At 36.1% G+C, this 25,299-nt stretch overlaps 4 protein-coding genes across 4 annotated transcripts; 3 read left to right on the top strand and 1 right to left on the bottom strand.

Moving 5' to 3' along the window:
- slc25a25a (solute carrier family 25 member 25a) lies at window positions 1-7,375 on the top strand. Its single transcript, XM_048209022.1, has 10 exons — window positions 1-248; window positions 1,068-1,194; window positions 1,278-1,365; window positions 1,665-1,776; window positions 3,187-3,345; window positions 4,012-4,164; window positions 5,246-5,353; window positions 5,525-5,692; window positions 5,916-6,066; window positions 6,148-7,375. The coding sequence occupies exons 1-10, from the start codon at window positions 90-92 to the stop codon at window positions 6,330-6,332; spliced, it is 1,410 nt and encodes a 469-aa protein (XP_048064979.1). The 5' UTR covers window positions 1-89; the 3' UTR covers window positions 6,333-7,375.
- A 1,512-nt stretch (window positions 7,376-8,887) lies between these two features.
- On the top strand, window positions 8,888-13,496 carry zdhhc12a (zinc finger DHHC-type palmitoyltransferase 12a). Its single transcript, XM_048209023.1, has 5 exons — window positions 8,888-9,176; window positions 9,357-9,493; window positions 9,571-9,666; window positions 9,755-9,921; window positions 11,501-13,496. Exons 1-5 carry the CDS (start codon window positions 9,080-9,082, stop codon window positions 11,814-11,816), a joined length of 813 nt encoding a protein of 270 aa, XP_048064980.1. The 5' UTR covers window positions 8,888-9,079; the 3' UTR covers window positions 11,817-13,496.
- Window positions 13,497-16,249: 2,753 nt separating this feature from the next.
- On the top strand, window positions 16,250-20,872 carry seta (SET nuclear proto-oncogene a). Its single transcript, XM_048209576.1, has 8 exons — window positions 16,250-16,598; window positions 17,432-17,489; window positions 17,810-17,952; window positions 18,024-18,127; window positions 18,209-18,322; window positions 18,404-18,574; window positions 19,531-19,653; window positions 20,003-20,872. The coding sequence occupies exons 1-8, from the start codon at window positions 16,526-16,528 to the stop codon at window positions 20,024-20,026; spliced, it is 810 nt and encodes a 269-aa protein (XP_048065533.1). The 5' UTR covers window positions 16,250-16,525; the 3' UTR covers window positions 20,027-20,872.
- On the bottom strand, window positions 20,851-23,792 carry si:ch211-51h9.7 (uncharacterized protein LOC558400 homolog). The gene is made up of 2 exons (XM_048209577.1): window positions 23,277-23,792; window positions 20,851-21,125 (listed from the first exon to the last, which is right to left on the bottom strand). The coding sequence occupies exons 1-2, from the start codon at window positions 23,635-23,637 to the stop codon at window positions 20,971-20,973; spliced, it is 516 nt and encodes a 171-aa protein (XP_048065534.1). The 5' UTR covers window positions 23,638-23,792; the 3' UTR covers window positions 20,851-20,970.
- Between the last annotated feature and the right edge of the window lie 1,507 nt (window positions 23,793-25,299).

Here is a 25,299-nt window from a genome sequence, read left to right as displayed (position 1 = left end):
ACCGGCATTTCAGCGTTTCATCGCCGGCAGGCGAGAGTGTTCCTGTATTATTTATTTATTTATTGTCTAAGACTTTTATTATTTTCAAGATGTTGTGCCTGTGCCTTTATGTGCCTGTCCATAATTCAGATCATGTCGAGGTGGAGTATTTTGAATCGAATGGATTACCGTCCGAGCTGAAGTCGCTCAAGTCTCTCAGCGTCCTTCTGCCGTCGCAGGAATTCTCTACATACCGAAAATGGAAGAAGGTAAAAATGATTAAAAATATTTTTTTCTAATCGTTATATATGTATATGTTACTCAATTTAATGTGACGTTAAAAATAATAAAAAAGTTTACTTTTTTTTTTTTTTAAAGAAACTACACATTTTTGACGCATGACGTTTCCGCTGCCTCGTTCCTCTTTCCTGCGCGCGCGCTTCCGTTAAATTGACCATATTTGGAGTTTCCCCAAAGCGCTTACTACTATCGACTAAATAAAGTGCATCAATAATGTGTTCTGTGTTATTAAAGCCACATCAATACCATGGTACTATAACACAACAGTCTTGTAAAAGTAATAGTAAACTTGTAGACTTATTATACCTCACTGTCGTCGTCGTCGTCGTCATTGAATTGAAGGGCAGAATGTATAGCGCCCCTACTGGTGCAGTTTCAACAACACAATCAGAATTGACAGATCCATAAGTGTATCGATTATGACTGTCTGAGAGCTGCTGCAATCAGCTGGATGAGTTTACAAACACGATTATAATCTCAAGAACAGGTTTTCTAGAGAAAACCGTAAATACAATGACAGGAGAATCTGATCTGATTATGAGTTAAAGTCCCCTAATGGTTAGTAGTTCATGTTATTTAAACCTAGACACTTTTTCCTGGGTTTCACAGATCTTGTATTGTCTCACATGTCTTCTAGCTCATTTCCCATGTAATACGACACTCAGATTCTCTCTGTTCTAGTTTGCCAGCTGTTGGTATTCACACACTAACCTTGCACTGGATGCATTGGATATTTGCACACTGATTAGATTTGGTTGCATTAAAAATTGCCATCTTTCCCCCCGTAGAAAATATTGAAAACTGACGTGAAAGAGCCTGATGGGCAGCTGGACTTTGAAGAGTTTGTTCACTACCTCCAAGACCACGAGAAAGACCTGAAGCTTGTCTTCAAAAGCCTGGATAGAAAGAATGCAGGTATTATACCTCGATGCAATGCTTGATTTACAAACTCTCAACACGGTGATTTCAATTAACTGATATTAATCATTGTGTTCCAGGTCAAGTGAACGCCAATGACATTGTGAGCTCCCTGAGAGATCTTGGAGTCCATATTTCCCTGCAGCAAGCGGAGAAAGTCCTTAATAGGTGAAATATTGTTTGGATAACAAATGGGAAATATTGCCATGATGTGCTTCTATTAGAGCTTTGACTAAGTCATAAATTCATATGCATTATTATAGTATTTTTATTACATTACAGAGGAACCAAACTCTTTCTTTATGACTATAATGCATGAATGCATTGAGCTCTTGCTCATTTTATCTCTTAATGATCTGAGTCAGAGCTTTGTTGGAAGTTTTTAATCACCTTTTAAATTCATTGTAAAGCACATGGCTTGTTTCCAGGCCCTAAACGATCTTCTTTCTATCTTTTTCCACATGTAGCATGGACAAAAACGGCACAATGACTATTGACTGGAATGAATGGAAAAAGTATCCCACACTGCAGCCTGCAGAGAACATTCCCGAAATCATCCTGTACTGGAAACACTCGACTGTAAGTTTTCTCCAAATCCGCAAATGCTTCAAAACAACCTAAAAAGCTGCTTTAGTCATGCGATTAACATGGGAAGCTGATTAACATGTCTGCAGGGAATTATACAGATTCCTTAAAAGGTGTATAAATTAGTTTTATGATCGCTTTAGGGCGTAGGCCTTATGATATATAGTTGGTGACAGTCTTAATGTGACCGTGCCTAAAATATCGACGGGAACACGGTGATCTAGGACGCGCTCCAGTTTAATAGGTGTAATGTTGCAGCTACTAAATCTTAACTAGTCTGTGTGCTGACTTCTAGAGTTTGTGCATAAATCCAGCCATTAAAATGTGCAAATCAAATGTCAGAGTCCCCAAATTAAACCGGGACTAACTGTCCCCTCCAGTCTTGTTGACATGCACGTTTGCAAGTTTGAGATTTGGTCTAGTCGTTTGATTGTTAAAGGATTCGTTCACTTCATAATTTGAATTTCTCCCATGTCATCCAAGATGTTCATGTCTTTCTTTCTTCAGTTGGAAAGAAATGAAGGTTTTTCAGGAAAACATTCCAGGATTTTTCTCCATATAGTGGACTTCACTGGGGTTCAACGGGTCAGTCAGTCAGTTTCAGTGCAGCTTCAAAGAGCTCTACATGATCCCAGACGAGGAATAAGAGTCTTATCAAGAGAAACAATCTGTAAAAAAATGTAATTTATATACTTTTTAACCACAAATGCTCGTCTTGCACTGATCTGTGATGCGCCACGCATTATGTAATCATGTTGGAAAGGTCACGCATGACGTAGATGAGCATTTGTGGTTAAAAGTACATACATTTTTATTTATTTTTTTTAGAAAATGATGGATTGTTTCTCTAGATAAGACTCTTATTCCTCGTCTGGGATCATGTAGAGCTCTTTGAAGCTGCACTGAAACTGACATTTGGACCTTCAACCCATTGGTCCACTATATGGAGAGAAATTTCTTTTCGACTAAAGAAAGACATAAGCATCTTGGATGAGTTGGAGGTGAGTAAATCAGGAAATTTTAATTCTGATTTGAATTTGAACTAATCCTCCAATATCAGTGACCTACTTTAGACTGTTGTTTAATGCCAGTTTAAAGCCTTTGTCCTCACAAGTTCAGTGCACTTTGAGACGGACTCTGAAATCTGATGCAATGTGCGCAAGTTTACGAGGGTTTGTAAAGTCCATAATGGATTTTTTTGGATCAAATGACACCTTGGTGCCCCAAAAAAGTTTTGACTGCGTCACTGGTCGGGTCAAAACACTCTGACGCACACACCAAGGGCATTGCACTTCAGTGCAAAATACTAGTCGTCATTTAGTGGTTATAATACTAGTGGTTAATTATGTCCTATATTCAGTGTCAGTTGCTTTTTAACAGTATCGGTGATCCGTTTCTTTGCAGATCTTTGACGTGGGAGAGAACCTGATGGTACCAGATGAGTTCACGTCTGAGGAGCACATGACGGGGATGTGGTGGAGACATCTGGTTGCTGGTGGAGGAGCTGGAGCCGTGTCACGAACCTTCACTGCGCCGCTCGACCGACTCAAAGTCCTCATGCAGGTACGATGATGATGCACACGCCTGTACATTACCTGCAAAAAACTAAATCTAAGAGTTCAAGAGAACTAGATTAGCTTTGTGTAATGCATATACACTTTTAAATCTAGACAAGATGGATCACACTAGACTGAAGAACCACCGAAATGCCATTAATGTAGTTTTTATCAGGGCAAACTTGTAAGACTGACCCAGAAAAACTGGTTTCATAATCATATGGCCGTTCTGTTTAAGTCAGAACAATTGGTTTTGTTACCTAAGAATCATAAGTGTAGTTAATCAGTATCATAAATGTATCTTCCGGGTAACCGGATAGTTATACGGATTATGCAAGCGACCAATCAGAATCACAGCGGTCAAGCACACCCTCTGTGTTGCGCTCTGATTGGTCAGATACGAGATAGTGTTTTGCAAGATCGCCTGTGGTTTGACTTTGTCACAGCTGTGCGATAGTGAAGATCTGTGTCATGTTTACGTCAGCTGTTACTCAATCGGACTTTGATTGTTCAGTGACTCGGTCCAAAACCTTTCACCGACATTTTTCGAAATATTCAACTTTGCTCCCCCTCATGTGAGGGATGTCTGAGTGATCTGACCACTGACACCATAAAGAGTAATATCATCTGTTATTACTGACACACTGTTCTAACCTTTCACCTTCTGTCTCAGGTACATGGTGCTCATGGGAACAACATGTGTATCATGAGTGGTCTCGCCCAGATGATCAAGGAAGGAGGGATGCGTGCGTTATGGAGGGGCAACGGCATCAATGTCATCAAAATCGCACCCGAGTCGGCCCTCAAATTCATGGCTTATGAGCAGGTAATGGATGAGAGCTGATGCACTTCCTTTCAGGGATGTAAATATCCGACCTGAGAAATGTGAAAAAATTGCTGCATGTTTGAAAACCAACTTAAAACTAAAGTAACAACTTTAAAAATACATTTTCATTACTAAATGAAGAAGAAAAAAATGTAAAAGGAAGAAAAAATAAATAATAAAAAAAGAAAAAAATTATATATATATATATATATATATATATAATTTTTTTCTTTTTTTATATATAATATATATGCGATGAAGAGATAAATTAACTTTAAAATTTAAATAAAATATTAAAATATGTTCAAATAAAAAAAACTATTTAAAAAAAACGAATAAAAATGACAATATATAAGCTGAAGTGATAAAATAAATTAATTAACTTAATTTAAATAAAATATTAAAATGTTCAAATAAAAAAAACTATATAAGAAAACTAATAAAAATGACAAAAACAGAATTAATATGATTTTAACCAAAATTAAAAAATATAAAATATAAAATGTAATTTAAAATATTAAATAAAATAATCTATAATATCAAAATAAAAATATTAATAAAAAACATATATATTATTTATTTATAAAAAAAACATAAAAAAAATTATATATCAAATATTTGTTTTGTTTGGTTTTAATTGGAAGTGAAAACTAACTAAAACTAACTAAAATTAACACAGAATTAATAATATTTTGGTTAAAATAAAAATAAAATGAAAATATAAAAATAAAATGTAATTTTAAAATATTAAATATAAATATATATATTATAAAACAGAAAAACATCAGTAATACTAAAACAACAAGGCAATTCATTTGCCATAAATATTACTATTGTAATTTACTGTTCTGTAAAATAAAATCATTATATTATTTTTTTTTTATTATATACTCGTTTTTTTTTACAGTATTATAGCAATAGTAATTAATTTATAAAAAATAATAATATTAATATTTATTATATAGTCATATTGAATAGTATTTTCTTTCCTTTTTTGTCCTTAACTGATCACATGTACTTTGTTTGTATCATGCCACTCAAAAGCTGTTGCATTAAATTAATCACATTTATTCCTTGACAGATCAAACGGCTGATGGGAAGCAATCGGGAAACTCTGGGGATCACGGAACGTTTTGTAGCAGGTTCCCTGGCAGGAGTCATTGCTCAGAGCTCCATTTACCCCATGGAGGTGAGTCGTCGTAAAACCCATCATATTTCAGCATAGAGTCAAAAGAAAATGCATATATCTTGCTTAAAGATGTTTTGTGCTCTACTCAAATGTAAAGGTTGTGCTTCATATGCAGTCTCTAATTACATCTGGATACAATTAAACTTACATCTGTAATGCTCTTCTCTTCAGGTTCTCAAAACTCGTCTGGCGTTAAGAAAGACAGGCCAGTACAAGGGCATCTCAGACTGCGCCAAACAGATCCTGAAGACGGAGGGAATGTCTGCGTTTTACAAAGGCTACGTACCCAACATGCTGGGCATCATCCCGTACGCTGGCATCGACCTGGCAGTCTATGAGGTGAGCAGATCACAATATTCCTCATTTAAATAATTAATGCACAGAATAAAGGGGCGGGGCCTGGTTGAGTTAGTTAGTGTGTTGAAACTGGTGGTTATGGTACAACAATGGAGAATAATGTTCATTATTTTCCCATAAAGCATTAAAACCTGTTCTAGTAGTCTGGTGCTGTCACTCATGAACAGAAAATGCTCATTTTTATTCCCTAATTTGCTCTTTATAGACGTTAAAGAACAGCTGGCTTCAACGCTACGGCACGGAAAATGCGGATCCGGGCGTCTTTGTGCTTCTGGCGTGTGGTACGGTCTCCAGCACGTGCGGTCAGCTTGCCAGCTACCCGCTGGCTCTCGTACGAACACGCATGCAGGCGCAAGGTGAGCTCCGGGCTTTATAATGCATTTTCATGCCTGCGTTTGAATGAATATTGTTCTCACGCTGTGCGTTTATTTCTGCAGCTACGGTTGAGGGCGCTTCCCAGGTCTCAATGTCGGGACTCTTCAAGCAGATCATGAAGACCGAGGGCCCCGCGGGTCTCTATCGGGGCCTGACCCCAAACTTCCTGAAGGTCATCCCCGCGGTCAGCATCAGCTATGTGGTGTACGAACACATCAAGACGACGTTAGGAGTGCAGTCGAGATGAGCCTTGATGGAAAAGGACTAAATCTCAGGGATTTGAACCTTGAGGTGTGGACGATCTCATTCTGTGAATGTGAGGGTGGAGGATGACGCTGTTGATTAACATCTCGTTATTTATTTAGTGTACTAAATCTGTAGAAAAGACGTTCGAAAGCTGAAATCAGGGACCAAATGTATTCATGTGACCACTGTGTGTGTGTGTGTGTGTGTGAGTGTGATATGTGTATGTATGCATATATAAGTGCCACTGAGAATGAATCAAGTGCTGTTTATGATCCAGGTGGGCAATGCAATTGAATCGACACTACAAACACAGAACAGTTTGTCTGTGAAATGCATTATTTGATGCTGACTGAAGTTGCACTGCCCACTTTCTTACTAATGCTGCTTTATATTGACTAAAGTAATATATTTATACATCTTTAACCAGGTATTTATTTATGTTGTGGCATCTGAGAGTTTAATGAACGTGTTCGCTGCACAGTGTCTCCGTTAAAGCCAGTGTTTTTCAGTAGTTAAACTGTACTGTTGTGTAATTTAATCTTAATTCTGGTTATTTTAGTTCTACTGCTGTCTAATTTAAGCTGGTTATTTTAAATCGGCACAGTTATGTTCTTCGCTTTGCCTTAATGTAAGAGAATGTCTGGTTAATTTGTAAGCAAATGCACTTTAATTGCTTTAGTCAATTGTGAAGACTGTATCTTGCAACGTTGTCGAAGGGTGTGAATGTTTGTTAATGGGGACCATATGTTCAAGTAATAAATGCACATGATACGCTTACTTGCAGTATTGGTTGGGTATTGAAGGTTTTGAGTTCACTAATTTCAACATATAAATGCACAGGTTTGAGTTTGAGACGGTTTGTGGAAACCTCTATCCGGAAACTGCTTTAAGATGGATGTTCTTGTGAATTGATGATTTGAGTTTTATTGTAACAGTATTTGTTTCAGTCAAAGTGGCTCTTATTTTAGTTTGTTTTAGATCATTTTATTTTTTTTTTCCTTAAATGTAATTTATTTTTTCAATAAAAACGTAATATTCATATTATGTTTGTGGTATTTTTGTTGTTCGGTAATGTCTTTAACGTTTCACAATGAGGTTTACTTCAGGTGAAAAAATACTATAGTAATTTATAGTAAATACTATAGTGCTTTTGAGCCATACTATAGTAAAGTACTTTATTATGGTAATTCTATAGTTGCTGTGATAAAACAAATATAGTAATATAAACAAATTACTTTAGCCAATACAGTTTTCTACAACTATAGGGTATATTATACTACAGTTTAAAGTATACTACATTATTTATTACATTTATCAGTTCACTATAGTTAATACTACAGTATGCAGTAGCATTCATTAACAAAGTGTTGTAAATACGATAATATATACAGTATACTACAATTTACTATAGTAACCACTGAAAACCACTGAAACCGGCTCAAAATGATGTAGTATACATGCCAGGCCAGTATGAGGCGCTGTAAAAACGCATTATTAAAATCAAAAGTTATTATTTAATGGACCAGCGTTAAGATGAACTAACAATGAACAGATAACTAATGTCAACAAAGATTAACAAATACTGTAACATATAATATTAGTTAATACATTGTAGTGTTAGCAATGCTATTTTTAACTTTTGCCGCTCTACTTTCGTCGGTTTATGTCTACGACGCGTCACGCGGGTACTGTGTTACTCCGCAGCGGTACGACCCGAACCAGTCTAAAATAGTCCGAATATAAACACTTATTATACGTGTGCCGTAGTGATTCAGGGTAAGACAAAAACACGGTTTGGAAAATTGATTCATGGTGTACTCGCTCATTATATAATTTTTGTAAATTTTGAACACTCAAAAAAAAGTTACGGACAGCAGCTTTGTACATCACTCGCTAATATGGTACTAATGTGCTACAATAATGTTTATTATTTATTTAAAAACAAAATACTTCATTAAATTTAAATAGTGGTAAGTTTATATACTAAATTATCGATTTAAAACAGTTACTGTTCTGATAATTTACTCTGTTCCAATATTTCACTGTTAAAACAATTACAGTTAATAGCTTTATATGAATTTTATTACATATTTTAGCAAGGCAATAAAATAAAACACTCAGATTAGCTCAAGCATGGTTGATAAAGAATCTGTCATTGCTCTTCTTACATAACGTGTATAGCCAAAATCATAGTTCAACATCTGGCCTACAAGATTACAGGATCAGTATTAGCTGGTCTCTGAACTGTTAAAGAGATCATATCTCTGCTTTATCATGAAACTACTAAATTAAACCAGTGTCCATTTCATGTAGGCCTCCTCTTTGTCCTGATAAGTGTTTGAACACTGCCATCTGCAGTTCAAATCTGGTATAATTTTCTCCATAAGATGGTGTAGTCGATTTCCTTCTTCACGACATTGGCATTTTAAGTGATTTTAATAAACTAAAAACTCATTTATTTATTAATTTAATTTTTAAACCACGTATTTGTAGAATAATAAATATTAGCGGAGAATCTTATTTTGAAATCTGGACGTCGGAAAATGACTTTTATTTTGGAATCTAACCAACCGCTCAAACGCGGAAGTGGCACAAAACCAGAGAAATAAAAACATACATGATGACCAGCGATTAGATGTGTCTGAAATGGTTTACTTTATGTTGATGTATTTTATTATAAGAGTACACACAGAATAGTACTTGTATATTTAATCTAGCCATGTTTTGGGTGTTTTCACGTGAGGCAGGATGTTTAAAAACATGTTTAAATCAGGCTGTTTAGCGCGAACTGCGCATGTCATTCTGACCTGGCTCACAACATTAGTGCTTTTTCTGCATAACACAGGTACATTTACATTTTTAATAAGTGTGATTTCATTGTGTGTGTGAAAGAGAGTAAAAGAATACCATAGTATTGCCATTTACTATTTAAATACAAACCTGAGCCACTGCTTTGTGTGAATTTAAGTCTACATCTAGGCTATGTCCTATTAAATATCTAAATAAAAATCATGTTCTCATGCAGATCTTCGGAAATGTCAGGAGCAAGGAGATCTACTACATCCTGTGATGTTCAGCGCTTTAGTTCTGCTCTCAGTTCTGCTGTACTTCACTGTGTCTCTGATGGATCCTGGGTTTGTTCTGTCTGACAGCGACACAAAGGTAATCAAGAAGATAAAGTCTGATTAAGATCATATCTTGCTCACATAATAATTATGCAAATATTTGGACTCTTTCAGGGAACGTCAGTGGATGGCGATGAAGAACTGGAGGAGATGATTCCTCAAGAGCAAAGCTCCTTAAAGCAGCGGCGCTGTGGATACTGCTTTTTACTGGTACTGCCATAACATTGATGCACACTATAATCACTGTAACACTGAGTTTGCATCCAGGCTTTCTTGTTTCTCTTTTTACATGAACCAGCAACCAATGAGGGCCAGGCACTGTAGGACGTGTAAGCGCTGTGTGAGGCGTTTTGACCATCACTGCCCCTGGATCGACAACTGTGTTGGTGAGAGGAATCACCGATGGTTCCTGCTGTATCTGTGTGTGCAGTTTGCTGCTGTATCTTGGGGTCTACAGACTGCATGGTGAGCAGAACATGCATTCGCTGTATCTTTAACTGCCAGAGCATTTATTCATTTAGTATATTTTTAAATATAGTAAGTGTAAAGATGTTTTAACATAAAGTTACCTTGGCATATTATAAACATTTATTTCCAAATTTGACCCACTTTGTGAATTAAACAATGTAATGAGGTCAGTTTGAAATGTTTTGCATTGCATAATGCACAGTTTCACATATTTAAAGAATAGGTTGCATTATGCATTATTAGAAAAATGTACAGGAAAACGTTTAAAAAAAGTAAAATTATATACATAATAAAAATACATTTTAAAATAAAAAAGATTCACAAAAATAAATAAAATTTTGTGCAAGTAAATAAATAATAACTAACTAAATATATGTGATTAGAATAAAATAAAAATTGTAAATAAATAATGCAATTTGTATAGATGTATGCATTATTAGAAAACAGTGTAAAATTGTAAAAAGTAAAAAAATAAAAAAATAAGAAAAATAAGATTAAACTAACTAAACACATTTGATTAAAATAAATGAAATTGATTCAAGTAAATAAATCAAATTTGACTTAACTAGATTAAAATACATTTTAAAAATAATTCATATACATTATTAGAAAAATTTACAGAACGGTTAAATAATAAAAATAAATGAACTAAATACATTTGATTAAAATAAAAAATTATTCAAGTAAATAAATCACATTTTATGTAAATAAATATATAAGATTAAAATTAAAATAACTTAAAAATATTGAAACAAATCCAAATTTATTTAAATTAATAAATGAAATATGTAAAAAAAAAAAAAATCAAGTAAAAATGAACAATAAAACTAAGCTTAAATTCACTAAATACATTTGATTAAAATAAAAAATGATTCAAGTAAATCAAATTTTAAGTGAATAAATCAATAAATAAATCAATAATAAATGTGATTAAAATAACTTAAAAATATTGAAATATTAAATGCAAATTGATTTCAATAAATAAAATAGGTAAAAAAATATAGTAAAAATAATAAATAAATAATAAAACTTAAAATAAAATTGTATTAAAATAAACATTGATTTAAATAAATAAATTATTAAAATACATTAAAATAAATAAAATTTTATTAAAATAAATAACAAATGAATTTAATCTAAATAAATAAATATAATACATATAACAGTGCAGTACTATAGTGAGTAGAAAAAAATACGATGCAATATAATTGGAAAAAAATATATTTTTGCACATATTTAAAATATTAATTTTTCACAATATTAAAATATATTTCATGTATACATTTAAATTTCACTTCGCATGAGGATGATCATATTTGGCGGTTTGTGGCATTTAAAAGATTGAATTATGCATTATATACTGTACAGCAAACAGTAAAGAGTGCACTAGTTTATTGATCGATTCATTAAGATGATTAACACTTTCCCCTCATTACACACTGTACTCTATTGATCAGATTAGGATGTTTTATCAGTTAACACCAAGATGCTGTGAAATACTAATAATTCACAGTGCAGAATGAAGAGTTATAAAGCATCAATGCAACTGTGGATTAACCTCAAGCGTGTGTCTCAGGTCTGGTGTGGTGTTTGCACCCACCTGGCAGCAGTGGTTCTCTCAGAACGGATTCCTGCTCGGGGCGATCGGCGTGACGGGGGTGTTTTCAGTGGTGGTGTTCATCCTGCTCTGCATTCACCTGTACCTGGCCTCCGCTAACACCACCACCTGGGAGTTCATGTCCCGCCACCGGATCCTGTACCTCAAACACTGTGACTCTGAGGAGAACCCGTTCGACAGAGGAGTGATCTGCAACCTGTGGGACTTCTTCTGCGTCTGTAGGACGGTAGCGTGGGAGAGGATCTACATCAGACGCACTCACACGACTGTATGACTGATGTTTATGAGAGAAACGTGTTTAACTGAGCTCAACATTGATTGTGTTTTACTAAAACTAATGTGATGTGTGTATGGTGATATACTTGATGTTGTAAACCTGCAGGGAACATGTGCAGTGTCTACTTGATCAATTAACTAGCCTTTTGATCATTATGTGCCTCAGTTACTGGTTGTTCTTTCACATTACCAACATGTTAAAACATGCTAAAACAAAAAGTGCTAAAACATGTTAGCGTTGTGTTAAAACATGTTAACAACATGCTAAATCATTTTAACAATGTGTTAAAACATGCTAACAATGTGTTAAAACATGTTAATATGTTAATTCATGTTAACAATGTGTTAAATCACGCTAGCAACATGCTAATTCATGTTAGCAGCGTGTTAAAAACTTGTTAACGACATGCCAAATCATGTTAGCAATGTGTTAAAACATGTTAACATGTTAATTCATTTATGCAATGTTTTAAATCATGTTAGCAACGTGTTAAATCATGCTAGCAAAATATGCTAATTCATGTTAGCAACGTGCTAAAACATTAACAAAGTGCTAAAACATGTTAAATCATGCTAGCAATGTTAAATCATGTAAACAATGTGTCAAATCATGTTACAACATTCTCTTTCATGTTTGCACCATTTTAACAACAGGTTAAAACATTAGCAACGTGTTAAAACATGCAAGCAACATGCTAATTCATGTTAACAATGTGATAAAACATGTTAGCAACATGCTAATTCATGTTAACAGTGTGTTAAAACAGCAACATACTCGTGCTTGCAACATGTTAATAACATGTTAAAACATTAGCAACGTGTTAAAACATGCTAGCAATGTGTTAAATCATGTTAACGAAATGCTAATTCATGTTAGCAGTGTGTTAAAACTTGTTAACATATTAAATCATGTTAGCAATGTGTTAAAACATGGTAGCAGCATGTTAAATCGTCTTAACATGTTAAATCATGTTAGCAATGTGTTAAAACATAACACCAATGCTAAATCATGTTAGCAATGTGTTAAACCATGATAACACCAATGTTAAATCATGTTAGCAATGTGTTAAAAAAAACATGCTAGCAACGTACTCCATGCTTGCAACATATAAAAACATTAACAACGTGTTAAAATATGCTAGCAGTGTTAAAACATGCTAGCAACATGCTAATTCATGTTAACAGTGTGTTAAAACGACATACTCATTCATGCTTGCAACAACTTAAAACATTAGCAATGTGTTAAAACATGTTAGCAACATGTTAAATCATGTTAGAAACATGCTAATTAATGTTAGCAAAATGTTAAAACATGTTAGCAATTCAGTAAGATATGCTAGCAACACGTCAAAATGTTTGTAACATGCTAATTCATGTACTAAGCAGTATACTATAACATGTCAACAAAATGCAAAATAATGCTAGACACATGCTAACAACATGATAAAACTTGTTAGGAAGCTTTTAAAACTTGTCCTGACGAACTTTACTTTCTAATTTTCCTTGTTTGTAAGACAAAGCCAGTTTTCTAAACTATTTTCTACTTATTAGGTGCATAATGTGTATCTGTGACATGGTTCTGTTCTCGTAACGAGGGACGGTTTGTATCGTTCTCAAGAGTTTTAATTGGTTTGTGACGTTACTTTATATATGTGAATAAATAAACTTTTGCACACAATGTTTACTGACTCACAAATTAATGATTTTCTAAGCCAGAACAAATACTTAGTGATTTTGAGTGATTACTGAAACACTTTCAGCTATGTCTGTCTTGAAATGAACTACAAACTTGGATTCGTGAGACTTAAAGGAACACTACACTTTTTTTGAAAATAGGTTTTCCTAATTTTCCAACTCCCCTAGAGTTAAACAGTTGAGTTTTAGCGTTTTCGAATCCATTCAGCCGATCTTCAGGTCTGGCGGTACCACTTTTAGCATAGCTTAGCATAGTTCATTGAATCTGATTAGACCGTTAGCATCTCGCTCAAAAATGTTAGAGTTTTGATATTTTTCCTATTTAAAACTTGACACTTCTGTAGTTACATTGTGTACTAAGACTGACAGAAAAAGAAAAGTTGTTATTTTCAGGGGCCGATATGGCTAGGAACTATATTCTCATTCTGGCGTAATAATCAAGGAACTTTGCTGCCGTATCATGGGTGCAGCAGGCTCAATGATATTACGCAGCCGCTGTGACCCTGTTTGCACAGGGAGCGTGCCTTGCAACCATGGAGACATTTGTGAGAGACGCTGCGTAATATTGCGCCTGCTGCACCCATGGTACGTCGGTCTTAGTATATTATGTAACTACAGAAGAGTAAAGTTTTAAATAGGAAAAATAGTCTTTGGTCATTTTTTGAGCAAGATACTAACGAACTAATCAGATTCAATTCACTATGCTAAGCTATGCTAAAAGTGGTACCGCCAGACCCGGAGATCAGCTGAATGGATTCAAAAACGCTCAAACTAATAAACTAAATAAGCCTATTTTCAAAAAAAGTGGAGTGTTCCTTTAAAGATGATTTAAAATTGAGTATTAAAGGGTACATTTTAAACAAATATTAAAATGAGCTAAAAATCCAGATATTTATTTTAATTCCCCACATTACTAGGTATAAATTGTGAGTAAAAATATGTTTTTAATTCATTGGGCTAGAAGACTTTGAATATTGTAGACAATGGGGGGCCTTGGGGTCAAAGGTTAAGAACAAATTTCATGGCTTGTAGTCCATTTCTTTCTACACTAGTGTAAAACAGCTCCCTAATTCAATAAAGAGTGCACCTTAAAATGTCTAAAATTAAGTAACATTACTTAAAGGTGCAATATGTAATATTTTCTGTCCGCTAGAGGTCACTAGAGGCCTATTCAAAACTAAGGCGTAGCTTGACAACGCCAAGTTTGAACACAGAATCTTGGGACATGTGGTCTCCACATCACAACCGGTGGAAACAATCGGGATAGGACTCGGGAAGAAATCATGTTCATGGATGTGATTATTAACGTTACTGTAGTGTGAAGCAGAGCAGGAGCGAGTGTTGTGGAGCTGAACGAGGAGCTGGAGCGATTGATCAACACACGCCTCACGAGCAGCGGGACTTTTATTATGACACAGTCGCCGGCACCACTTCCGCTTTTCCGGTCATGAGTATGAGGTAACGCAGCTCTGTTTATCATATTAGATACATTTGAGAGTGTTGAAAATGATGTTATAACGTTACTCTGTGCGTTCGCTCGGCGGCTGCTGTGAGACACTGTTACACACTGCAGTAAGATAGATCGATTTTACAATATCATATTAAATGCTGGATGATTGTGTTGATAAATGGCATGCAATTAATTTAAAAACATATTGTATGATGGAGAAAATGCTGTATTACTGTTACTAAAAATAAAGCTGCATCTGATTATGCTATGTTAGCTACTTCACAAAATAGGGGGTTAGTTCACCCAAAAATGAAAATTCTGTCATTTATTACTCACCCTCATGTCGTTCACACCCCTAAGACCTTCGTTAATCTTCGGAACACAAATTAAGATATTTTAGTTGAAATCCGATGGCTCCGTGAGGCCTGCATAGGGAGCAATGACATTTCCTCTCTCAAGATCCATTAATGTACTAAAAACATATATAAATCAGTTCATGTGAGTTCAGTGGTTCAATATTAATATTGTAAAGCGATGAGAATATTTTTGGTGCTCCAAAAAAAAACAAAATAACGACTTATATAGTGATGGACGATTTCAAAACACTGCTTCAGGAAGCTTCGGAGTGTTATGAATCAGCGTGTCGAATCAGCAGTTTGGAGCGCCAAAGTCACGTGATTTCAGCAGTCTGGCGGTTTGACACACGATCCGTATCATGATTCGACACGCTGATTCATAAAGCAGTGTTTTAAAATCGGCCATCACTATACAAGTCGTTATTTAGTTTTTTTGACGCACCAAAAATATTCTCGTCGCTTTATAATATTAATATTGAACCACTGTACTCACATGAACTGACTTAAATATGTTCTTAATGGATCTTGAGAGAGGAAATGTCATTGCTGGCTATAGAGGTCTCACGGAGCCATCGGATTTCAACTAAAATATCTTAATTTGCGTTCTGAAGATGAACGAAGGAGAGGGTGAGTAATTAATGACAGAATTTTCATTTTTGGGTGAACTAACCCTTTAAAATTGCGATTTTCTCACAATAATTGCAAACATTTGAGATGTTGAAGTGAACAAATATAACACCGTCCTAGTGGTTTTTGGATATTTTACTGGAAAAATCTTACATATTGCACCTTTATTGCACTCCTGTGTTGTCTAGCACCATTTTAACTACATTCAAATGACCTGTTATGAGAGCTTCGTTAAAATCCCGCCCTTTTTGTGGCGGTTCCACGCACCGCCCCGCCTCCCATGCCACCGCCCAATCAGAGGCCAGCTCCGGAGGCCAACGTCGAGCTCGGCGGGTTGTTCTGGAAGGGGCGGAGTTGATTTTTCGAGCTCGTGTGGGGCGCGTTCTGTCCGAAAGAGAGCGCGTGAGAATCTGCGTTGCTGTAAGTTTGTGTGTGGAGCAGCGCGGGCTCACTCATTTCTGTTCTTGTCCTATCACAGTCTCCAGAAACAGACTTCAAGGAGGACGATCTTCTACCTCAACGAGTTTAAAATTCGCTTGATTCTCACTGAAAACTCCTCTCTTCGTGATCAGTGAAATCATGTCTGCTTCAGCGGCTAAAGTCAGTAAAAAGGAACTGAACTCCAACCACGACGGCGGGGACGAGACCTCGGGTAAGCGAGAACGATCGGCGGCCATTTTCACTTTCTCTTCTTTCGCCAGAGAGCTTTTATTCGCTATTTTCGCTAGTTAATTAGCAGCAGCTCGCGTATGACTCGTTGATGTAGACAGTGGCGGTGTGCAGTGCTTGTGATTGGCCGTGGGTCTGGTTGGATGTTCTCGGAGGGACGGCGGCAGCCGGCGGCGGAGGCCATGTTTGATTTCTGGCCGTAAGCGCGCCACAAAGCCCCATTTGAGCACAAACAAAAAAAACATTATGTTTTAAAAAGGAAAAAAAAATTAAAAGCGCGAGAGTTTGTTTTATAATGCTCCCAAATGTATTTTTCGAAGAAACGCGTGCGGTTAAAGAGCGTGAAACATGCGGAACGGAAGCGTCCGCGCGCTGCTTTATTGTTGTTGTGCTTTAGCTTTAGCTTAGCCGAGCCACGTCTCCGCCATGATGTACCACGAACTAATGGTTGTTTATGCACTTTAAAGGGTGAATGATAATGGAAATTAACGCTGAAGCGACTTTAGACGCTCAGGTGATATTGGACTCGCGACGGAAGCAGGTGCAGCGCGAGCGATTCGGTGCACATTTAAACCACGCGGCATCTGCGCGGCTCCCTCTGAGTTCAATGCATCGGATTGTATTCGCGTCACAGAAAATGTATTGTTAATAATACGGTTGTTTATAGGAAATTATGCATTGATGTGTTTTGTAAGCGTTGAAAAGCGTGCGAATTCGGCAGTCTTGCAGTAGTTTATTACGTTTTAAACATGAGGAATACATGTAATGTGCTGCTTTGCGTTTAATTGTATTTTTTATTCCTTTTCATTTGTTTAGAAAAAGAACAACAAGAAGCCATCGAGCACATTGATGAAGTACAGAATGAAATTGACAGGTATGATTGAACACACTTAAAATTATACCGCGGTATAAATTCAGTATCGCGGTATAAATTGAAGACTCAAGATCTGAAATTTTCTTCTAAGATGAGTATTTTTATCAAGCTCATATGTTTAGGTTCAGTAGTTTCACTTTAATAGGTGCTTTTCATTGCCATTAAAGTTAAATAACTGAACGTAAACATACAAGCTTGATAAAAATGTTTTTTATAAGAATTTCAGATGGCACTTGGAGGCTTTTGCATCTTAAGTTTTCAATTCATTACCGCGGTAACGCTTGTGAATGGATGTAATTTTTATTTCTGATCTCGTCCAGACTGAATGAGCAGGCGAGTGAGGAAATTCTCAAAGTTGAACAGAAATACAACAAACTCCGCCAGCCGTTTTTCCAGAAGAGGTCGGAACTCATCGCTAAAATCCCCAACTTTTGGGTCACAACATTTGTCAACCACCCACAAGGTAAGATCCTGTGCAAACTCTTGTACTTGGTTTACACTGTGTTCAATGAGTAATATTGTTTGGTTTTGTAGTCTCAGCTCTTCTTGGGGAGGAGGACGAGGAGGCGCTTCACTATCTGACCAGAGTAGAGGTCACAGAGTTTGAAGACATCAAATCCGGCTACAGAATAGATTTTGTAAGTGGTTGAAAAAGTGACTTTTGTACCTTAAGAGCTTTTGTTTTCATAACTCACCATCTCTTCTCTGTTGCGTTTTAGTATTTCGATGAAAACATGTATTTCGAGAACAAAGTCCTCTCCAAAGAAATTCACCTGAACGAAAGTGGAGACCCAACCTCAAAGTCGACAGAGATCAAATGGAAACCCGGAAAAGTATGGATGATGTTTGTTTGTTTGTTAAAGAGTTCTTAACTCTTGTGCTTTTAATTCTGAAACCTTTTAATTCTTTTGCAGGATCTCACAAGTCGGGCCAGTCAGACACAGAGTAAAGCGGGCAAGAAGAGGCAACATGAAGAACCTGAGAGTTTCTTCACCTGGTTTACCGATCACGCCGATTCAGGGGCGGACGAGTTGGGCGAAGTCATTAAAGACGACATCTGGCCAAATCCCCTACAGTACTATTTGGTGAGATTTGCAGCCACATACAAATAAAAAGTTGAGATTGAAATCATGTAGTCTTTGCATTATTTTGTCTTCTAAAGTTTCCATTTCAGTTGGTTAAAGGATTAGTTCACTTTCAAATTAAAATTTCCTGATCATTTACTCACCCCCATGTCATCCAAGATGTTCATGTCTTTCTTCAGTCGAAAAGAAATTTGAGGTTTTTGATGAAAACATTCCAGGATTATTCTCCTTATAGTGGACTTCACTGGAGCCCAAACGGCTGAAGGTCAAAATTACAGTTTCAGTGCAGCTTCAAAGCGTTCTACTTGATCCCAGACGAGGAATAAGAGTCTTATCTAGAGAAACCATCACTCATTTTCTAAAAAAAAAAAAAATAATAATAATAATAATTTTATACATTTTAACCATAAATGCTCATCTTGAACTAATTGTTATATACTTGCACTAGCATATTGTATATGACAATTTAGTTCAAACTTTGACCTGTGGAGGGCAGTAATACACTTAGCAGTGTCTACACTGCTAGAATTCTAATAAAGAAGAAGAGCGCTAGTTCAAGATGAGCATTTATGGTTAAAATGTTTAAAATTGTATTTATTTATTTTTTTTTAGAAAATGAGTGATGGTTTCTTTAGATAAGACCCTTATTCCTCGTTTGGTATCGTTTAAAGCTCTTTGAAGCTGCACTGAAACTGTAATTTGGACCTTCAACCATTTGGGCTCCATTGAAGTCCACTATATGGAGAAAAATCCTGGAACGTTTTCATCAAAAACCTTAATTTCATTTCGACTGAAGAAAGAAAGACATGTAAATTATCAGGAAATTTTAATTTGAAAGTGAACTAATCCTTTAAATGATGTGGCTGGACAATTCTTCCTTTTTATGCAGCTGAATGGAAATTATGAGTAATTCATTTGCATTTCAAATCTAAACTCATCGCTTCAACTCTATGCAGGTTCCAGACATGGAGGATGAGGAAGGAGAGGGTGAGGATGAGGAGGAAGACGAGGAAGGTCTGGATGATATTGATGAAGAGGGAGAAGATGATGGAGAGGAAGAGGAGGATGATGATGGAGAGGTAGGTTTTTTTATATATATATATAATTTATATAGATATTCTATTTTTTAAAGACTAGATATTTTTGCTCATTTGCAAGAGTGACAGAAATATGTTCCTATGTTATTTATATATTTGTGACCTCAGTTTGTTGGCCATTTTCTAATGAATGTTTAAAAGTTTTTGATTTTAAATGTTTAAAAATGTCTTAATGTCTTTAAGAAACTGCAATCTCTCGCTCACTTATATATATATATATATATATATATATATATATATATATATATATATATATATATATATATATATATATATATATATATATATAATCTCTAAAGTGCCTCTACTAATTAATTGTCTTTTGTTTCAGGATGATGACGGTGAGGATGACTGAAGATGAATTGGAGGAAAATTATCCACATTTCCCAGTCCTGTTTCCAAATTGCTTCTTTGGCTTTTTTGTTATTTTTGGGGAGCGAGATGCTTCTTTTTCCTCTTCAGATTGTTTTTTGGTTTTGAGCTCCATCTTTCCTCTATCCTGAACTTGCCATGTTGAAGTCCCCCCCGAACAGACTCACAATAAACTGACTGCAAAATCTTGCCGACATGGCATCTACCATCTCAATTTCCAAATGCATTTCGAGGTAAAAAGCAAAACACTGTAGTTATTGGCTGCACGCCGTCTGGAGTAGACTTGCGAATAGTGTTTTCTGTTTGTTTTTTATAAATATATATATGTACAAATATGTATAATTTTCTTCCTGTTAAAGTTTTGTGTGGTTAATTGAACAGAAGCCATGGTGCGCAGTGATCTGCTAGCTCTAGCGTTCTCCACAGTTTTGTTACTTTATTTCTTGGTGTTGAAACCCTTCATGGTTAGACATCAGTAGTCTCTCTTGTAACCATGTCTGTTCAGGAGGGCTGAGGAAAGAGAGGGTATGTGGACCCCATCATTGAGTCTTTGATTTTTATCTCGTCTTGTTTTACAGACATTCACCAGATTTGAAATGGATTACATTTTTGATAAAGAAAATAAAATATTCCCAAAAAAAAAAAAAAAAAAAAAAAAAATGAAATCATGCTTGTAACTTTTCCCCTACTGCCTCAACAAACTTTGTGTAGTGGTTGTATTACCGTAAGACACACTTTAAACTGTTCAGTTGGTTTTGTTCAATAAAACACTGTTTTGGGATTCATCCAGTTGCAAAGAAAATGCAATAAAGGTTGTTTTCTGTTTTAATTTCATGTCGGTCAAGTCGAAAACAAAGCCAAGGCATTCTAGTCATATAAAATAATTCCCATAAAAATATCTTTATTAAAATGTGGTCTGGCTAATTGTCAACTTCTAAAAGATTTTGGTGTCATCAGTAGTGTGGATGCAAAGTGTTCCTGCAGAAGTCTGTCGACTATGAGCGCCACAAATGTCTGGTCCGAACCTTCGAACTCTTCTCGGTTCACCGTCCTGGGCCAATCACTGGGCTGAAACGCCCAACCTTGATCGAAGAGAAGAAACTGTGTTATATCACTTGCACATTTTAATTCTTGTTTTAATTTAAGTAGTGACATTTTTTTTCCAAGTAGAATATAATGCATGTAGTCTCAAGGTCATAAAACAAATTATTTTTGAATGATTTAATAACTTTTAAAGGGTTAGTTCACCCAAAAATTAAAATTCTGTCATTTATTACTCACCCACATGTCGTTCCACACCCGTAAGACCTTTGTTCATCTTCAGAACACAAATTAAGATATTTTTGATGAAATCTCCTCTGATCTCCTGTCAGACGGCTGAACTGCTGAAATCACGTGACTTTAGCGCTCCGAATCACTGATTCGATTCATAAAGCTCTCGGGCAGTGTTTTGAAATCAGCCCATTACTATATTGTTGAAAAGTTGTTATTTTGTTTTTTGGTGCACCAAAAATATTCTCGTGGCTTTATAATATTAATATTGAACCACTGTACTCACATGAACTGATTTAAATATGTTTTTAGTACATTAATGGATCTTGAGAGAGGAAGTGTCATTGCTGGCCTCACTGATCCATCGGATTTCATCAAAAATATCTTAATTTGTGTTCTGAAGATGAACGAAGGTGTTACGGGTGTGGAACGACATGAGGGTGAGTAATTAATGACAGAATTTTCATTTTTGGGTGAACTAACCCTTTAAGACCATAAAACTAATTTTTATTTTTGAATTATTTAATTATTTGATAGCTTTTAATTAAACTCGCAAACCCCAGTCTGGGAAACCCTGATGTAATGTAACATTTAATGCACTCCATATTGTTGATAAAGAATATCATACATTTTCTTTCTCTCAGTATTTTTATATCAATGCGACAAACAAGTTAGGTCAAAAAGAAGTACGATTATTTTACCTTAAAAGTGTAATGTAATGGATTATGTTACTTGCGGCAAGTTGTGTCATGTAATTTAGAATCAGTAACTGACTACAATTTGCAATTAATCTCCCCAAAGCTAAAACGATACACCGATCAGGCATAACATTATGACCACCTTCCTAATATTGTGTTGGTTCCCCTTTTGCTGCCAAAACAGCCCTGACCCGTCGAGGCATGGACTCCTCTAGACCCCTGAAGGTGTGCTGTGGTATCTGCACCAAGATGTTAGCAGCAGATCCTTTAAGTCCTGTAAGTTGTGAGGTGGAGCCTCCATGGATCGGACTTGTTTGTTCAGCACATCCCACAGATGCTCGATTGGATTGAGATCTGGAGAATTTGAAGTCTCAAACTCGTTGTTGTGCTCCTCAAACCATTCCTGAACCATTTCTGCTTTGTGTCAGGAGCATTATCCTGCTGAAAGAGGACACAGCCACCAGGGAATACAGTTTCCATGAAAGGGTGTACATGGTCTCAACAATGCTTAGGTAGGTGGTACGTGTCAAAGTAACATCCACATGGATGGCAGGACCCAAGGTTTCCCAAAGCATCACACTGCCTCCACCGGCTTGCCTTCTTCCCATAGTGCATCCTGGTGTCATGTGTTCCCCAGGTAAGCGACGCACACGCACCCGGCCATCCAGGTGATGTAAAAGAAAACGTGATTCATCAGATCAGGCCACCTTCTTCCATTGCTCCGTGGTCCAGTTCTGATGCTCACTGTTGGCTCTTTCGGCGGTGGACAGGGGTCAGCATGGGCACCCTGACTGGTCTGCAGCTATGCAGCTCCATACGCAACAAACTGTGATGCACTGTGTATTCTGACACCTTTCTATCAGAACCAGCATTAACTTCTTGAGCAATCTGAGCTACAGGAGCTCGTCTGTTGGATCGGACCACACGGGCCACCCTTCGCCCATGACCCTGTCACCGGTTCACCACTATTCCTTCCTTGGAGCACTTTTGATAGATACTGACCACTGCAGATCGGGAACACCCCACAAGAGCTGCAGTTTTGGAGATGCTCTGATCCAGTCGTCTAGCCATCACAATTTGGTCCTTGTCAAACTCTCTCAAATCCTTACTCTTGCCCATTTTTCCTGCTTCTAACACAAACTTTGAGGACAAAATGTTCACTTGCTGCCTAATATATCAAGAGATCATCAGTGTTACTCAGTCAGAGCTCATAATGTTATGTCTGATCAGTGTACACACTCATATATATAAACAAACACGCACCTAGGTGTGTTTTGCACCGCGGGCAGGTGGCGACGGTCCACGCGTGACCCGGATACCAGGTGAAGTGACTGTCCGCCGGCCAGTGCTTCAGCACATCTGCTCTCTTAAAAGTCACGACTTCAAACTGGAAGCCTTGAGGATTCTCGAACAGCTGAACGGCGACGCGCTTCCCTCCGATCACCGTGTCGTTCCGGTGCGACAGTGCCAGGCGGCTGGGCACGAACCTCAGGTCCGTGTCTTCCGCCACCTCGTGCCCGCAGGAGCGGCAGAGCAGCAGCCCCGAACACCCCAGCCCGAACCGAACCCGCTCACACAACAGCGCCACAACACACAGCACGGCGGGAAACTTGATCAGAACCATCCTGAGAGAACGGAACACTTTCCCGCCAATGACGTGTAACGGAAATAACAAGCTTTAAAACACGTGGAGTAAAATAAAAGAGTTTTTTAAAAAGCGAATCAGTTTCCAACTGCCTACAGCTGAAATAAACACGCAAACTCACTGCGTAAATGATGACAGCGCCCCCTAAAGGCGGGATGAATTAATTAATTACATGCATATGCAAATTATTTGGGGACCCGATCATGTTATCGAACGGATAAATATATTAAATTTTATTTTTAAAGGTGGTCGTAAATTAAGTGAGTATGGTTCAATTCAAATTATTTCTTTGTTTTGAATGCTCCGGTCAAAATCATGAACTTTATTCATTATTATAACAAATATTATTTACAGAATGGCAAGAAAATGGAAATGTTAGTCGTTTTTTTAGTCACACAAAACAATACCACAAAACATCACAGAATTCATTATATTAATTTATAATATTTATATTAGGGAAGACGGGGAATAAAAAAGGTTAAAAAAAAATTTAAATCGCACAATTCTGACTTTTTTTTTCAAAATTGCGAGTTTATATCTCACTATTTTTTATTTTGGTAAGATACAAAACTCGCACTTGCAAGTTTTGAAGTCAGAATTGCGAATTTTCTGAGGAAAAAAAGTCAGATTTGTTAGGTAAAAGTCGCAATTACCTTTATTTTTTTATTCCCTGGCAGAAATATGCTTTCATAGCTCAATTACTTAATATGACAACAAAAAGGAAGAAAAAAAACAACATACACACACACACACATAAATATATATATACACACATATATACAGATTGATTGATTGAAATCAATCAATCTGTAGTTTTAAGTTTTAGTTTAATGTGTGTGTGTGTGTGTGTAATGTTTTTTTTCTTCTTCCTTTTTAATAATATATTTACACACACACACATAAAACTAAAACTTAAAGAATATAAGTACAATCAAAACAAAGCAACCAAAAACGCATTCAAATCAATCAATCAATCAATCAATCAATCAATCAATCAATCAATATATATATATATATATATATATATGTGTGGAAAAAAATTTTTTCCTTCCTTTTTTGTTGTCATATTGTTAAGTAATTGATCTATGAAAGCATATTTCTGCCAGGGATTAAAAAAATAAAGGTAATTGCGACTTTTACCTCACAAATCTGAATTTGCAATTCTGACTTTAAAACTTGCAAGTGCGAGTTTTGTATCTTACCAAAATAAAAAAAAATTGTGATGTAAACTCACAAATTCTGAAAAAAAAAAGTAAGAATTGTGCAATTAAAAAAAATTACCTTTTTTATTCCCTGTCTTCTATAATATAAATATTATAAATTAATCTGAGGAATTCTGTGATGTTTTGTGGTATTAATTGTTTTGTGTGACTAAAAAAACGCCTAACATTTCCATCGGTTCATTTTCCTGCCATTCTGTATATAATATTTGTTATAATAATGAATAAACTTCATGATCTTGACCGGAGCACATTTCAGAAAGTATGCTGAAACCTTTTATAGAAATGCTTCTTAAACAACAATATGGGCTTTTTATGGTCACAGAGCTCAAAAGTTTCTGCAGAACAGAAACGAGTACAGCAGCACTTTCTGTACTACAGTAAAAACAAAAGAAAGCCACTTTCTGATCCATTCGATTTG

The sequence above is a fragment of the Megalobrama amblycephala genome, linkage group LG12, assembly GCF_018812025.1.
Source record: "Megalobrama amblycephala isolate DHTTF-2021 linkage group LG12, ASM1881202v1, whole genome shotgun sequence".
In the NCBI taxonomy this organism is placed as follows: domain Eukaryota; kingdom Metazoa; phylum Chordata; class Actinopteri; order Cypriniformes; family Xenocyprididae; genus Megalobrama; species Megalobrama amblycephala.
This window is presented reverse-complemented; position numbering and strand designations above follow the sequence as displayed.